This window comes from Mesocricetus auratus, unplaced genomic scaffold, assembly GCF_017639785.1.
Source record: "Mesocricetus auratus isolate SY011 unplaced genomic scaffold, BCM_Maur_2.0 Super-Scaffold_100033, whole genome shotgun sequence".
NCBI lineage: Eukaryota > Metazoa > Chordata > Mammalia > Rodentia > Cricetidae > Mesocricetus > Mesocricetus auratus.
In genome coordinates this window covers 4,292,899-4,310,648 of record NW_024429213.1, presented here as the reverse complement: position 1 = coordinate 4,310,648, position 17,750 = coordinate 4,292,899, and the positions used below count along the sequence as shown (strand labels likewise).

Sequence of the window (17,750 nt, the reverse complement as noted above, 5' to 3'; positions counted from 1 at the left end):
TCGAAAACAATACAGAGAAACCCTGTCTCGTAAAAACAAAACAAACAAACAAAACAAAACAAAAATTTAAGTCACATAGTAGGGTTCCTGAATTTCTAGAGTTTGTTTCTTTAGAAAATTTAAATTTAGAAGCATTAGTCTTTTTTTGTCTACAAGTTACTATCATCCACTTCAGCATTGAACCTCTTTAAGTGTCCATGTCAGTAGCCATAGCTGACTCTAGAAAAACTGCCTTGATGCATTTCCAATATACTTGTCTTCTATTTTCCTCTTTCTAGGCTGATCTGATCTCTGCTCTCCCTTCCTAGTTCTGCTTCTACCCTGCTAAAGCAGGGGCTTGTCCAGTCTCTGTAGACTCAGCAACAACAGCAAACAACAACAGTAAAATAAAAAATTGGGTTCTTGGAGCTGTGTTACGGCCCACAAGTTATGAGCAGTGTGAAAGCAGTTTTTGTTAATAAAATTTTATGCTACAGTGTGCCTAGTTGGTTGTATTTCTTAATGTGTTAAAGATGATACTCTTCTCATCTTTTTTTTGATGCCGATGGGCACATTAGGACATTCACTAGAGTATGTTCTAGTGGTTTCGTATTAGACTTAAGGCAGTTATAAGTTGCTAGCTGCACCAAATTGCCTATCAGTCACTGGGGTGGACTTGGGCTAGTTCAGACAATTTTGGCAGGAAAAATTTTAATGATGAGATAGGAAATCAATCCTCTGAAACTTAGAAGGAAAAATCAGTTTCGACTGCAAGTAAATGGGGTGTTTGGTTGATAGTAGCCTGGGCTGGCTTAAGGCTCCCAGAACACAAAGATGAAAGTCACACAGGCCTGGTATTAAGAGACCTGGGATCTGTGGTATAGGAGCTTTTTAGGAAAAGATTTGAATAGGTGGTTTGCTCACAGAATACATTACTCTCATTTCTCTCCTAATTGTGGTTGTTTCTAAATGGGAGAAAGGACTTTTTAAAAAAATGAATTTCTTAAATCCTCTTCATCGCCATCTTATTTCATAACTTTGCTTCCTTTTCTGTCTACTTTAGATTATTATGATAAAGTTTTATTATATCTGGCTTGAGGTATCTTAAAAGTGTTCAGAAGATAACATGAATACTTTGTATCTGTCTACAGCATTAAGATTGATAAGTGTACTCACATAGAAAATGTTTACATGCATCAGTGATTTCAGAGAAATTTCTGTTTCAAACTTGCTTTTAACAGTCAGATAATTTTTGAGACACAGTAAGAAACTACTGATAAGACCTGTTTGTACTTTTTCTTGGTTGAGCAAAGTATTAACCTTGAATGGGAAAAATTCTGGTGATAGAAAGAAAATTAAAGCTCATACTTGTTCTTTGGATAAAGAAATCACAAACAATGGGAAATGTTTTCTATGCTTCACATGTTGTAGTTGTCTTCAGTGCAGCATATAGGAATCAAAATAAATATTTGCACAAATAACTTTCTTGTTCCCACTGGATTCAAAATTCATGGACTTATGAAAATGGGTATTCTTATAATTAGAAGTTAATTCTGAATGTTTGCCTTCTATGTAAATGTAAAGCTGTTTTTTTCCTCTTTGTTATTTTTAAAGGAATCTAGGCAAAAATGGCCTGTCTAACAGTAGCATTTTGTTGGATAAATGTCCGCCTCCAAGACCACCATCTTCACCATACCCTCCCTTGCCAAAGGACAAGTTGAATCCACCTACACCTAGTATTTATGTGAGTCTGAATTGACTGACTAGATAGCAGCCAAACCAATGTTTACTTTTATTTGTCTTTTGTAAAAAGCTTTTAGGTCAGCATGGCTACTCTTTAGCGAATATTATAGTTATCAGCAGCAGTGTGAATATTTGGCAACAAAAAAGAATTATTGAAAAAGATTTCATGGTATTTTGCAAATACCTTTTCAGCTGTGATTATATTAGAAAATTTGGTTTTTTTTGTTTTTTTGGGTTTTTTTTTTGTTTTTTGCTTTGTTTTGTTTGTTTTTGTTTTGCTGTGCTGGAGACTAAATCCAGAGCTTAGCCTGGTTTGGGCTAGTACTATACATTATTACTACATCCATAGTTTCTCTGTAATTATTTATGTTAGAATAAGTAAAAAATACTTTCTCTGCCTTAATTTTGAGCAATATTAAAAGCTACTTGGAACTACTTAACATTTTTGATAAATTGGGTTTTAAATCTATGAATTGTAATGGACCATAACATTTATTCTGTTTCATACTTATAATAAAAGAAATATCCAAATAGCCTTAGCAGTTAAGAACAGCATTCTCAGCTTCTATATTAGATTTTTTAACTCTTACTGGTTTTTTAATAAGGGCAGTATTGAAAATAAAACCTAGAGCCCCCGTGGATGTCAGTTAAACACTCTGTCATGGACCTACAACCCAGTCCATACTTTGTGCTTTCTTGCTCTCGGGAACTGGACTGAAGGCCTTATGAAAGCTGAGCAAACTCTACCACCACTGAGCTGCTCTCCCTACCTACCCACACCCGCTCCTTGTTTTTTCTTCCTTTTAAAGGTTCAATAATATTCAAAGCACTTTTTTTTTTGAAATTTAGGTGTAATTTCTGCTACATAATTTGTTCAATATGTAGTACACAAAAATATATTTGGTTACTTATTATCTAGTGATAACTAAAATCAAAATGCAAAAATACTTGAAAATAGAAAAGAAATATGAAGACAAGAAATAAAATCTTTACATTGGTGCGCAGTGAATCTGAAGCATAATATTTAAGTTAACAGCTATTTTCCTGAGATGTAACCACATATTTTAATTTAATTTTACAGTTGGAAAATAAGCGTGATGCTTTCTTTCCTCCATTACATCAGTTTTGTACGAACCCAAACAATCCTGTGACAGTAATACGTGGCCTTGCTGGAGCTCTTAAATTAGGTATGCTTTAAGTAAAAATTAAAATGTTTTCTATGCATGCTGTCTTTTAACCTTTTAAAGTATCAGTAGAGAGTTATGTTACTACCTACCACCACTCACACAAACTTATTTTTATTCTGATAAGGATGGGGGGCCGGTGTTGATTTTTATTTGAAATCCATGATTTGAACGCATAATGATGACAGTGTTGGTTGCTGGCAATTTAGAAGTAGTTTTTTAGTTTACCTTTTATTTTTATCTAATAATATAATAGTAGCTTATGTTTACTACTAGGAAAATGTAAGTGAAATTTGGGGTGCTCATCAAATACTGTACTATAGCCCTGTTGGCATTTACTAGCACCTACAAAAATTAAGTACTTGAGAAGTTTGACGATTGAACTCTTGACTCTTTCTTTGTGGGAGTAACATGAGCATTGGGTATGACCAGTCCTTCAGATTATATATAGATGACTTGGTCATTTCTGGGGGGGGACTGGATATATTGCTATAAAATGCTTTATCTTTTTTTAAAAAGGAGGGGCAGTTGTATGCATTTTTATTTTCTTTTTGCTGACTTTATTTATTTATGGCTTGCTTATAATAAAGACCTGGGACTTTTCTCTACTAAAACTTTGGTGGAAGCTAACAATGAACATATTGTCGAAGTAAGAACACAGTTGTTACAACCAGCTGATGAAAACTGGGACCCTACTGGAACCAAGAAAATCTGGCATTGTGAAAGTAATAGATCTCATACTACAATAGCTAAATATGCTCAATACCAAGCCTCCTCATTCCAAGAATCATTGAGGGTAAGTTTCTGCTTCCTGTAAATTATTTTATAGATTTAAAACATGTTTCATTTTGCAATTTTGAAAATAAAATTTATCAGATTATATTGTTACATAAAACACCTTGTAAGTGCTACCCAGTTGACTTTAAACAAATGTATGAGCTGATTTAGTAAGTATTGTTCAGAGATGGAATTACTGTCTAGAAAGATGTTTCCCAGGTTATCTGAGATATTTATGTTTAAAGCAGAGTTTCTTAACTAAAGTACTACTGACAATTTGTGTTGATTTTAATTTTTTTATTTTTATTTATTTATTTTTGTTGTTGTGGGGGCTGTTGTGTGTGTTATAGGGTACCACATATTTCCTGGAGACAGAGTTGTTCCTTATTGAGAATCACTGATTTGGGGGCTACACCTGTCTTGAGTTTGCTTTACGTTTGAAGAATTTCGTATCTTGTGCAGTTATCAGATAGACAACTCTTTCTGGAAGTATTGGTGTTCTTCCTTCCAGTCTTAGTTCATGAAAGAATGCTGAGGAAGAAGTAGAAATTGAGAGGAATCATTTCAACATATATAGAAATTTTAAAATCTGAAATTCAAAACTAATCATAATTATTATTATAATGAGAACTTTGTCCCATAAACTGAAGATAAACCATCCACAGTAGTGAGTTCTTTGAAATATTATTCTGCTTTCTGCTGAGTTGCTTGTTCGCATATCCTGTCCAGCAAATTTAATTTAATTTACTAGATTTGCTTGACTCTTTAAAAATACTTAGAATCTTTCTTTGAGTTCACATTTTTAGTCCATACATTTTTACATGAAATTATATATTTGTGTTCCTGTTTTGGGTTAGGGTTTTTATTGCTGCGATGAAATACCAAAACAGCTTCAGAAGGAAAGACTTATACTTCCACAGCAGTGTTCAGGACAGGAACTCAAACAGGGCAGGAACCTCAAGACAGAAGCCTTGAGGGGAGCTGCTCACTAGCTTGCTCCACATGGCTTGCTCAACCTGCTTTCTTACAGAACGCAGGAACACTAGCCCAGGGGTGGTACTTCACAATCACAAAGGGCTGGGCTCTTCCCCCTCAAGAAAATTCTTACAGAATTATTCTTATAGAAGCATTTTCTCAGTTCAGATTCCCTCCCTTTAGATAACTCCAGCTTGTATCAAGTCCTCTTCTACAATCCTACAAAGGAAATGCATCTAATGAAACCTGTCCTGCAAGTTGCATTGCATTATAGTCAATTATATCACTTTTCTCTCCTTGCAAAGTATGAGAATCTGTAGTTTAGTGGCAAGAAGGAAAGATGTGTGGAATACTAAGCTAAAATGCCTTTTACTAATCTTAGGAAGAAAATGAGAAAAGAAGTCACCATAAAGACCACTCTGATAATGAATCTACATCATCAGATAAGTAAGTCATTTTTCATTTCCACTTAGTATTGCTGCTTAAAAGATATGCTTGTAATTCTGCGTCTTTCTTTTTAAGTTCTGGGAAAAGGAGAAAAGGCCCCTTTAAAACCATTAAGTTTGGGACCAACATTGACCTGTCTGATGACAAAAAGTAAGTCCTTATGATTGTTCTGTAAACTGATGGAACAATTTCTTCTATTTTATTCCCTATTATTTTTCTAAAGTTACATGAGATCAAACTAAATAATTTTACTAGACTTTATAGTTAATTTTTTTAAATTTAAGACTATTGCATGCTATTTTTTTCTTTCTTACTAATACCCTAATTTTATGGTAGTTAATTTTCCATTTATGTTCTAGGTCTATAATTTTGTTTTTCATTGGAAAGATAATTTAAGCATTCCATTTTTCTTATGTGAAAGTAAAATAGTTGTAGATTTGTGGTTTTTGATTAGAACATAAGAGCTTTGAAGAAATAGATAACTTCCACAAATATTTATAGAAAGGCGTTACTTTTTTCTTTACAGGTGGAAGCTACAACTACATGAGCTGACTAAACTTCCTGCTTTTGTGCGTGTCGTATCAGCAGGAAATCTTCTAAGCCATGTTGGCCATACTATACTGGGCATGAACACAGTTCAATTATATATGAAAGTTCCAGGAAGCAGAACACCAGGTAAATTTTATTAACATATCATAAAAGATGAAGCATGTAAAGAGAATCAGACTCTTCCATTTAAAATGAACAGAACTAAAAGAGTTATTGTTCTTATAAGATTTGATGCATTTTACAGGATTTTTCCCCTTGATATCTTTCAAATCTGATATTAATATTTTGTTCTTAAAAAGTTCATTAGAGCTCCCTGTGACCCAACAGCTGTTCCTGCATATTTCTAAGAATGGCAGGGGTACAGTGTTTCCTCACAGTTTTCTAGATCACAGTCATAGTAGAAATATATCATGGCCTAGTACATGTCTTGTATATAACAACAGCTTCACTTTCATTCTGCTTAGTTTTAAAAAGAAACTTTGTTTACTATCATCTGGTTAGGTTGCAACTGACAGTTTCAAAATACCCGATATGGAGCAATTACTAGACTCTTCCTGTGGACTTTGCCACCAGTTAGACTGTGCAGTTTTTGCAAGTCATATCCTTTCTTTTAATTGCTTTCTTCATGTCAAGTTATTTAATTTTCAGCGTTCACGTTTCCATACTACTAATGTAGTATCTTCTTCATGCCCCAAGGATTGACATGAGATGTCTTGAATTATTTACAAATCTCTGTAATCCTAGCATCAATGAATTAGTACCGCCACTGATAAGAAATAACGTACCTATAGGTTGCATATCTCTTGTCACATGTTTTATTCTTTTACTTGAAGTAATCATAGCTTAAAAACCAGACTGCTTCCTCCTTTCTTTGTCACCTTAATGAATCATAGCTTTAGAATCATTTCTAAATAGGACCACGTTCCTTCTGATTAATAGAGATCATTGGTTTCTATCTCTGGCTGTTCAGATGAATCTCCTCTGTAGAATATACAATTTGATCTTTGGAGATTAAAATGTAAGAGTGAGTATTATTAAACCTACAAACAACACAAATTGTTTGTAGTTTTATTCTCGTGTGTCATTTGAAACCTAATTCTGAATAATATACATAGTTAAATAAAGGACAAAAACTGGCATGAATGACAAGAGAACCATGTTCTACTTTCTGCTCCATCATTAGACAGCAATATAAATATTGGGCAGGCTATTTAAACTTATCAGGCTATTTAAACTTTACCAGATTGATTCTGCTTTGAAATCCATCCATTTTGAACTGTTTTCTGCAAATAGTATGCCTTAGTTGAAAAGAATCTTTCATTGTAAATCTTAGGAAAGAACAAATTTGAAGAATAATTGTCACTTGTACCTATACTATTCTGAATGTGTTTTGGATGCTTTATTACATTTATTGTGTATGTTCACAGATGCTTGCACAAGCCTGCATATATGTGCGGTGACATAGATGTTGAAGTCAGAGGATAACATGCCAGAGTCAGTTTCTGTCCTTTTACCATGTGGATCTAGAGGATTGAACTCTGATTATCCTGCTTCAGTAGCAGCAAATATTTTTATGTACTGAGCCAGTTCACTCTCTCTGGACTCTCATGCCTCCTCTCCATTTTGTACATTTTTATTTGGTGGGGGTAAATATCGACACTAAAAATCTTAACATTTTGTTATATTCTTTAAATCATTTTTAATATTAATTTAAAAATAGATTTCTGTACATGAGAGAAAACGTGACACTGCTTTCTTAAGCTGCTCACATCATGCAGCATAATAATCTCCAATTCCATTTATTTTCCTTTGAGTGTTGTAATTTCATTTTTCTTACATCTGAGTAAAATTCATGTTGTGTTTATGTGTGACAGTTTCTTTTATTTCATTTATCTAGGCTGGGTCCATGTTTTTAGACTATTATAATAGTGCAGCAGTCAGTGTGAACATTATTATTTCTGTGGTTTCTTGATGTAAATTGGATTATACAGAAGTTGTGCTTGTAAAGTTTCTGAGGAATCTCTATACCCATTTCTGTTGTTGCCACCAGAAGGGTTTCTTTCTTTATAGCCTCACTAGCACTTTTTGTCCTTTGTTTTCTTCATACCCATTCTGTCTGGGTTAAGAGACAGCAATTACAAAGTAGTTTTAATTTTTCATTTTCCTGATGTCTAAGGATATTGAGCAATTTTTCAAATATTTATTTGCCATTTATAGTCCTTCTTTTGAAACCTTAGTTCATTAGCCCATTTATTGAATGAGGAGGAAGAAGAATTTAATATTTTTGGTTCTTTATAAATTTCTACAGTTATCCCCCTATCTGATATGCTTTTGGTAACGATTTTTCTCCCATTCTCTCAATTGAATATCTGAAGAGTTCCTTTAAGGTAGTAGTGTCCAATAGGAATGCAATGCAAATGAAATACATTTTAAAATTCATTTTGATACATTAAAGTAGGAAAAAGTTAATTTTGCCCTATAATATCCAAAGTATAAACATATAATCAATACAAAATTACAATGTTGTTTCACAGTTTTTTATGCCAATATTTAAAATCCAGTGTATACTGTGCAATTGCTACTGCTTCCAACTCACATTTCAAACAGTTTTTGTTATTAGATGGCATAATCTTACAAGAGATGTATATACTTTAATCAGTACAACATAAGAAATACCATTTTGTGTGTTCTGGAGTTACTTATGTGCAAGTGATAGCAGTTTTAGCTGACTTTATCAAGCATGTATATTTTAAACTACAGGATTGTGCTCAGGCTTTACTCTTAAAGAATTTTATATAGACATTTCAAGTTGAGTAATTCTGATTATAACAACAGCTTATTTTTATTTGGAATTCCTACTAAGGGAATTTCCAAATATCTACTTATAACTACGAAGTACCCATTATATTGCTTACCCTGAGTTAGGTGAAACAATAATGAGCCCTTGCTTCAGTTCTTTGCCGAATTCTCAGTTAAGTGAAAATAAAACAAAATATAATTCCTTGGAACAAAGATTACTTGCCTACATCTAGAACAAACAGGGACCAGGGCACTACACCAGAAATACAAATATTAAGTTTTTAAAGTTTATAACTTAGCATGTAATACAGGGAAGGTAAGATAAAGTATTATATTACAAATGTATATTAGCTTTAAGTTGTCTTTCATTTGGTCAGGTATTTATTTCAAGGCATTAAACATATGATTTCTCCCTGAGTTCTGATAAAGTTGATCTTGATGTTTGGAGAGAGGGAGCATCTCCTATTTTGCCAATTTTTTGTTGGCACCAATCCTTGAGAGTAGCTGTTTTATTTTTTTATTACCCTTTAAAGGATTTATTATTTTTAGTTGTGTGGGTATATACATCAGTGCAATTGGCCACGGAGACCAGAGGTGTGAGATACTCTTGGAGCCCCCTGCTGTGGTTTTGAGATCAAAGTGCAAGAGCAGCCATCTCTCTAAACTCTGTTTTTAAGACCAGGCTTTGTTCACAGTGAAAAAGAAAAAAAAGTAATGGCAACTGTAACTAATGTATATTGTTATATTAGACATCATTCTAAACATTTTCATTCATCTTCAAAATAGTAATCTTATAGAAATTGTTTATATTTAGGAAAGTGAGCCTAAAAGCTTGCTTTGGTTAATGTTACACTGATCCAAGCAACCTATCATAGCAGAAACTCTACTTTTCCTTCCATGTTAGCCATTACTGAGTAAGTTAGGAGTGGTTGACCAAACTCCGTCATAAAGCCACACTCAACACTATAAAGAAAGAACTGAATCTTTAACATTCTCCATTTAACATTTTAAAGGTTTCATGTCTAAAGACACATTTTCTGTAGAACTAATAGTATGTTGATTTATTTTTCTTTTCACTTTTTAGGTCATCAAGAAAATAATAACTTCTGTTCAGTTAATATAAATATTGGCCCAGGTGACTGTGAATGGTTTGTTGTTCCTGAAGGTTATTGGGGTGTTCTGAATGACTTCTGTGAAAAGTAGGTTTCCAAACTGAGTTTATTTAGACATAATTATTATACAACAATAATTGTAAAGGGCAAACTGGATAGCCTAATAAGAATATATAGTCAGCTTTTAGTTACCATTTAGTGGAAAACCTATTATTTTATGTTATAAGAAAATTTATGGTCGCTGTCATAGTTGTTATTTTAATACAAAATCAGTCATTGGTCATATGCAAATAAATGGTAATGTCTGCCTTCTAGTAATGTTTATTTATAAAATGTCAGCATTATATTTTTGTATAAACTTTAACCTGATATGAGGTAACAGTTGCTTCTTAGATTTAAGCAAATATTTCCACTATATGAGTTCTTCTTCCCCAAAATTATAAAATTTGAAGTGGTTAGTTGAAATGTATAAAATTCTTTTATAGGAAAAGTTGTTGTATAGTTTTTCTAAAGTGTTTCATCTTATGATGAATAACCTGCAAAATATTAAAATTCAATATTAGTAATAGGATCTATAGAATGTTTCCAAAATGGTGGTCATAGTAGTGGTCACGGTTATTGTGCATGATGTGTACAAGTTTGTTTTCAACTGCCTAGTTTTAATTAGGTGATCTTGTAAACCATATACAAGTTGACAAATTCTACATCATTTTCTCCTTATGAGTCAGAGCAGCAGTAGAGACCAGATTGAGTGGAGTTTCTGAGTCTAAATGAATTCATTTCCATCCTCTGTCTTTTAATGATTTCCAGGTACTGTAGGAAGGGAAAGGTTCGTGTCGGAAATTGGAGTGGGGGCTTAATGAAATGAAGTGCAATTAATTTCACTTTATATACATACAGATGTTTTCATTACATTATCAGTTAAGCTTTGTTGAAATTATCATTAAAAAACTTCTGACATTCCTTTTTTCTGAAGAAATATTAGAGTCCTTCATCGATTTGCTCTGTTTTTCTTATTTCAGAAATAATCTGAATTTCTTAATGGGTTCTTGGTGGCCTAATCTTGAAGATCTTTATGACGCCAATGTTCCAGTATATAGGTTTATTCAGCGACCTGGAGATCTGGTCTGGATAAATGCAGGCACTGTTCACTGGGTTCAAGCTATTGGCTGGTGCAACAACATTGCTTGGAACGTTGGTCCACTTACAGGTATTTTAAAAGAATAGACTTGAAAAAAGATTTACCCTTAAAAAATTCTAAATAATAAATGTATTTTTTTCTTTACAAGAAAATGCCTCCTTTTTTCTCCTGTATTATGTTTTATAAAATATAGTTAGAATTATACCTATTCTCGGGTAGTATTGCCCTGAGATTAAGAATGTGGCCTTTGGAGCCAGAAAGACTTGGGATTCGAACTAGGACTTGGCTTTTGTAAGTTTACGCAAGTTACTTAATTCCTCCAGTCCTTGATTTCTTCATCTGGTGACGATAATAAGGCAATGCTAAGAATTAAATGAGATAATGGATAATAATTTGTTGATACAGTATCTGGCAAATGGTAATATGAAGCACTCTATATGATTACTACTGATAATCATTTTTGTAAGCCAGGTAATAGTAGCTCATACCTTTAATCCTAGCATTCGGGAGGCAGAGACAGGCAGATCTCTGAGTTCGAGGCCAGCTGGTCTATGAAGTAAGTTTCAGGACCTCCAGAATTACACAGTGAAGCCCTGTGTCAAAAAACATAAGCAAAGAAAAAAAATTTTTTTTGTGATGCTTTAAGATTTTCATGAGATGATAATGGTTATCTTCACATCTTTTGATAGTTTAGTTTTTGTTTTTGTTTTGTTTTTAATTTTTTCCCCTAGCCTGCCAGTATAAATTGGCAGTGGAACGGTACGAATGGAACAAATTGCAAAGTGTGAAGTCAATAGTACCCATGGTTCATCTTTCCTGGAATATGGCACGAAATATCAAGGTTTCAGATCCAAAGCTTTTTGAAATGATTAAGTAAGTGCTTTCTAAAATTGCTACTCTTGGTGTGGCAGGGGGGTGTTGACTGTCAAATACTTTTTCCACCATAGAATTATGGTAACATTAAAACAAGATGATCCAGAAGTCTAGCAAAATATGAGAATCTGCTTGTTGCAAATACAGTTCCCTTCCAAATAGCCCACTATGGTTTAAAAAGGAAGTTAGAAAATTTTCTACAGCAGAAGATTCACAATATTAAATGTCTGCTTTTAGTCACTGAAGGAAGAATATCACAGAATAATTGTTATTAGAAAGTAGTTAATATAGTGAGTTGACTAACATGTCATTTTTCCCGTGTTGATCAAATTATAATTGTTCCCCCTATTTTGGCTGTTTTAAGTACTTTATATGTTTGTATAAAGTCTTATCTTAGTGACTTAGTTTGAATATGTGTGTGTAACTCATTGTCAGGTTCTACTTACAAGTAATATTTTCAAAGTATTTTTTATAATAGTGTAAATTTCACTCACTAGTGATAGGGAATTATGGTCAAAAAATGAGAAATGAGGACTGGGGTGATGGTTAAATCAGTAAATTACCCATTATATAAGCTTGAGGTTCTTCATTCAGATCATTAGAACAGATACCAGTTGCCATATCCAGCTTTTGGGTATGGCAACTGGTATCTGTAACCTCAGCACATTTGGGCAGATACTGCCAGAGCCCTAAAGTTCGTTGGTCTGCCACCCAAACTGAATTGATGAACTACAGATTCATTGAAAGACCCTGTCCCAAAATATAGATGGAGAGCCATTTGAGAAAGACACCTGAGATTAACATGCATGTGCACCAGTACCTATACAATAGATGTTCCTACATAGAAGATAAAGGGGGAAGTGATGGATTTAATTGAGTCCTTTATTTTTTCAAAAAATTTTAGACATATTTTCCAAATTTGTTTGACTAGTAACTTTTACAGAATTGGCCTCAAAACTTCATTTTAAAATATTCTGTTGTACACTTCCTGATATTTTGGTGTAGTATTTATATTAAGTACTTCTCATCTAGGTATAGTGATTTACTATGTTTCAAAATGTTGTCTTTTGAAAATAACCCTAATTATTTAAAAATTATTTCAAACCTAAATCCAAATTTTATGTGTAGGCAAGGTAACATGTCTGTGACCTCTCTTCATTTGTACTATTTTACCTCATCTTAGGACCAGGTACAATATATATGAAGATCAAAAAACAAAATCAAAGCATAACATGTAATGTACTTACATAATTGATCATGGCTGGGAGTTGTCTCAGAACAATTACTTTGCTTAAAATAGCAGATTCATTGCTTGCTGGTTGTTTGTCTTTGGTGGGTAGTTATTGACCATGTTGAGTAACTCAGATTATCAAAAGGTAATGTAAATTATTTGCTAATATTTGTTCCTTTTGCTTTTGAAAGGGGGTATCACTCTGTATCTCAGACTGGCCTAGAACTCACTATGTAGTCCAGTATGGCCTTGAACTCTTGGCAATTCTCCTATGTGCCTCACCCTCAAGTTCTAATGTGAAAATTTTCTCTTTGTTCTTTAGTGTCCATGATGTCAATATGTCAGTTTATGAATATAATGTTTCATTTTCACTCTCTTTTGAAGTTGTCCTCTAAACTTTCACTTACCTTTTCAAATCAGTTTTTGGCTGGATTGTGTGACTTCAAATATACTATGCTTGCAGCCTCTTTTTGTGGTTTTTTTTTTTTTTTCATGTATATATAAGACAGGAGTCTCATTGGACAGTTCAGGCTGTTCTAAACTTATCCTCCTGTCTCTACCTCCAATAAGATTGTACACATCACCTGTCTTTTAACATAGTTTTTCATCCAAATAGTTAAATAACAGGAGTTGAATGTTAAAGAATTGTCTTTCTCTATCTGCTAAAATAATTTCTGACCCTGTTCCTAAAATATACTTACACACAAAAAAGTGGCATTTTTTTTTATCTTAGACAGTTTTGTTTTGTTTTGTTTTTCTACTGAAATCTTAATTGTTAGGCAATGAGAACATTGATCCTATTACTTCCTGGATTCATTGCCCTTGAACCTCTAGATTTGAAGTTAAATCCTGTTCAGTGCTTGCCTCTCTAAATTTTCTAATTCAGTTGCTGGACACAAAATTTCTGTGTTCAAACATGATAAAAGCAAGGAAAAAGTGTAGTTTTACATTTTCAGAAAATAAATACATTTCCTAGGATTCTTATAGCAGAAAATAAATATTACAGAGTGATGATTTGCAGAAGACTTCCTAGCATCCTCTAACTGAAGCTAAATTACCAAAGTAGTTAATAGCTTTGAAGATGAAGGTTCATTTTTGTGAGTAAAGACTGAAATGATACTCTATAGATCCAAGGCTTGTGTTTCAGGGTGGGGGTGGGAGCTAGAGGGAGTAAGAATAGGACATGGAGAGTACCCAAAAAAGAAGGACTACAGTGTGCGATGGAGAAGTTTGAGGCTTCCTGCTTTTCAAACCTAATTCATATCTAGTCTAGAGACTTGTATTTTTTTCATACAAATTTAGTTACACTGAGGCCCTGAGTTCCTGCATTTGCAATACAAAGATAACCCTCCTAACTGAGCAGTTAAAGAATTTAATTGGCATAAAGTAAGTGGTATACCAGATAATTCCCCCTGCCTGGTATTTTGTATTCATTTTTATTTATATTATTTTTGTTTGCCTTTATATAGAAGCATAGTTGAGTTTGCAAACCTTATTTAGATATCTGCAGTTTAGGCATTGTTTTCTTAAAGAAGGAAAATGTTATTTTGAAGCTTTGCATTAAATAAAAAAGAGAAAAAATCTTGAAACTGGGTGGTGGCGGCGGCACACGCCTTTAGTCCCAGTACTAGGGAGGCAGAGGCAGGCAGATCTCTGTGTGTTCAAGGCCAGCCTGATCTACAAAACAAATTCCAGGACAGCCAGAGCTAGCCCTAAGCCCTATCTCAAAAATAAACATACAAAAACCTTGAGTAAGATCTGTGCCTTTAGAATTAAATGAAACACCGAGGAGGAGTAGAAGGAGCCACAGGCCATATTGAATTTTTAGCTGCTGCTTTCTCTAGTACCATAAATATATACATACCCATATGCATACTTACTCTGACAACTGCTTTTAGGTTTGACATTTAACCCCAGCCTAAAGCATTGTTTTTAAGTAATTTAAAAATTCAAAAAGTCAAGAAACCAAATACAGTGAACTTCTTGGAATATGATCTTTAAAGAAAGCCTGCAACCCTAAAGTTGACATTATGTTTTGTAAGTTTATAGCTAAATAATTAATTCACCCAGCTAAGAACCCAAGTTAATAACTCATTTAAACAATGAGTCAGTTTTTATATATTAAGTAAGACCTTTATGTTGTGATGTTCAGATACCAATTAATCTCAACTATAAATGACATGATACTGTCATCCTTAGAACTGCTGAGCATTTGCCCTATTTTTTAATCTAATAGTATCTGAAAAATTGACAAATGAGCTGGGCGTGGTAGCTCACGCTTATTATCTCAGCACTGGGAAGGCAAGTTTGATTGTTGCACACTTGAGGCCTCTCAAATGCATGCATGGTGAGTTACATGCTATCTTCAGCTATCAGGTCTCAAAAATATCTGGGAAGGGAAAACAGAAGACAAACAGCAAAAGGAAAATAGACGTTAGAACCAAATCTCTTGGCATTATTTCTGATTGGTATGTCTCTTAGGTGAAAAATATGTAGTATTTAGCTGCTAGTAATGAGTCATTTCCCCCTATCTTAGGTATTGTCTTTTGAGAACTTTGAAGCAATGTCAGACATTGAGGGAAGCTCTAATTGCTGCAGGAAAAGAGATCATATGGCATGGGCGGACAAAAGAAGAACCAGCTCATTATTGTAGCATTTGTGAGGTAAGTCATAGTTCTTGCCCACAGTTGTTTATAGAGAGTTGCTTTTGTTTTTTAATCAATCGTTTTTTGGTAATGCAGTTTACTGTGATTGGCATTGTCCTCAATTTTGCTATTATCTTATCATATATTAATATTTAATGGTGTAACAGCTCGTTAACCTTTAACATATCTACTGTAGTCATTTGGCTGGTAGATCATTAACCAACAAGGAAAGTTGTGAGATTTTAGATTGGGAGAAACCTTGATGTATACAGACGTCAATAAATTGGGTTGAGTTTGGTATAACTCAGTGTACTTCAGTGTTTATTCTTTCTGGTGGAGTTCCCAGTTCCCTTTTCAATCTTCTCCTGTGACTAAAGGTTGCAAGAGTAACAAAGTGGTACCGGGTCTAAAGGAACTTAAAATCTTTTAGGGGAGGATAGGTTACAATTAACTTAGTAGTACTGCACATCAGGCTATAATGAATATGAAAGTGGGTTTAGTAGGAAAAATGCAGAGAGGGAAATAGTTCCTTTCTGGTATTGGCAATAGGAGCTCACAAAAGCAAACAAGAAATCCATAACTTTTAGCCCTCTCTTGAAGGACGAATATGATTTCAACAGACTACAAACTAGTGAAAACACTGGTTGGCTTTAATATGGGTACCATGAGTGGGGAAATGGAATGGCTTTAGAAAAGGGTAGGTACCTAGTGCAACTACAATATTAGCAGTGCAGATTCTTCTCACAAATCTAGGTCACATGGTAGCTTTCAGTGCGTCTTGAATGCCATCAAATAATGTGGTATTTCTTCCAGAGTAGTTGAATCCATCAGAAACTTGAGAAGTAAACCAAGTCATATGTCTGTTTCAGAGAAAGGAATGGTTGTAGCGGACAGAGAAAATGAGACACAATACAGTATGCTAGACTAGAACATGACAATGGATTGTTAAAATGGTACAATAAACAGTGGTTCTCAACCTTCCTATTGCTGCAACCCTCTAAGTTTCTCATATTGTGGGGACCCCAACCATAAAGTTGTTTTTTTTTTTTTTTTTTGTTGCTGTTTCATACCTAATTTTGCTTCTGTTATGAATCGTCAATTTTTTGGAGACAGGTTTGCCAAAGGGGTTGTGACCCATAGGTTAGGACCCAGTGATCTAGAAGATGAAATCCACGAGGTAACTCATTAAAAGTTAGAAATGAGGGACAAGTTAAAGAATGCTTACAAAATTTTCAGCTACATTCTTTATACTCATGTTGTTACCCATTTATGATAATGTGAAATATGATAAACTGGCATTTATTTAAAATTTTAAATTAAGTTTTATCACACTTTTATAACACTCCTCTCAGTCACTCCCCTAAGTATGACTGCTATAATGTCTTGGGATTTGGTGCAGTGTAAACATTTTCAATCTCACTCTTAACCCTCCGCCCCACCCTGACCCCCATATTTCTGACTGTCTACAATTGTGTTAAAGTAGAAGTCCATGAATACACAGAAGCAGTACGGTAAGCACCACCATCTCTATTGACCCCAGTTTTCATTTGTGTAAAACAGGTGGAGGTTTTTGATCTGCTTTTTGTCACTAATGAGAGTAATTCTCGGAAGACCTACATAGTACATTGTCAAGATTGTGCACGAAAAACAAGTGGAAATCTGGAAACTTTTGTGGTGCTAGAACAGTACAAAATGGAGGACCTGATGCAAGTCTATGACCAATTTACATTAGTAAGTGAAATCAACATGTGAGTACATTAGCTGGCCTGGGAGGCAGTAGTGTTTATTCTGCCACCTGGTAAATGGGAGGTAATGAAACATGTAGATTTTCCTTTGGCTCAAGATATTATATGAGGGTGTATTTATATTGGTTCCACTACCTTCCCTTCCAAGTATTTATTCCTGTAAAATTGACATACATCATTTTTCATTTGCTTCTTAGAGAGACCAACCTAAAAATTATTTTTAAAACTGCTTTACAACAGTGTCATGATTTTCGTCTCGTTTCATCACTGTTGATGGAATGCTTGTTTGCATAGTTAATGCTCACAAAATGAATCTGTGAGTGTGCTTTGAAATTCAATTCTACTTTTAGGGATAATTGAATTTGTTTAAAATTGTATATAGCAGATCTTTTAATACCATGGGAGTCTTTGAAATAGCGCTTGCTGGTATGTGATACAACTTTATGAAATTCAGTGTACTCAACAAATCACAAAATTTTTCACTTCAAGCCACAGGTGCTTGTGGGAAGCATTTCTCTCAAAGCAGATCTGAATAGAACTACAGAATTTA

The 17,750-nt window shown here is 33.9% G+C and overlaps 1 protein-coding gene across 14 annotated transcripts in view; it reads left to right on the top strand.

Moving 5' to 3' along the window:
- Positions 1-17,750, top strand: part of Kdm6a (lysine demethylase 6A) — an 87,717-nt gene that overhangs the window by 67,296 nt on the left and 2,671 nt on the right. For 7 of the 14 annotated variants that reach the window (XM_040733686.1, XM_040733680.1, XM_040733685.1 and 4 more), the window contains 11 exons: positions 1,594-1,723; positions 2,804-2,909; positions 3,497-3,702; positions 5,041-5,105; positions 5,181-5,255; positions 5,632-5,780; positions 9,538-9,652; positions 10,588-10,775; positions 11,438-11,579; positions 15,347-15,473; positions 17,016-17,203. In XM_040733686.1, the coding sequence (XP_040589620.1) occupies positions 1,594-1,723; positions 2,804-2,909; positions 3,497-3,702; positions 5,041-5,105; positions 5,181-5,255; positions 5,632-5,780; positions 9,538-9,652; positions 10,588-10,775; positions 11,438-11,579; positions 15,347-15,473; positions 17,016-17,203 (1,491 nt within the window). The remainder of the gene's footprint in view (positions 1-1,593; positions 1,724-2,803; positions 2,910-3,496; positions 3,703-5,040; positions 5,106-5,180; positions 5,256-5,631; positions 5,781-9,537; positions 9,653-10,587; positions 10,776-11,437; positions 11,580-15,346; positions 15,474-17,015; positions 17,204-17,750) is intronic. The other 7 variants (XM_040733682.1, XM_040733678.1, XM_040733690.1 and 4 more) reach the window with 1 other exon arrangement.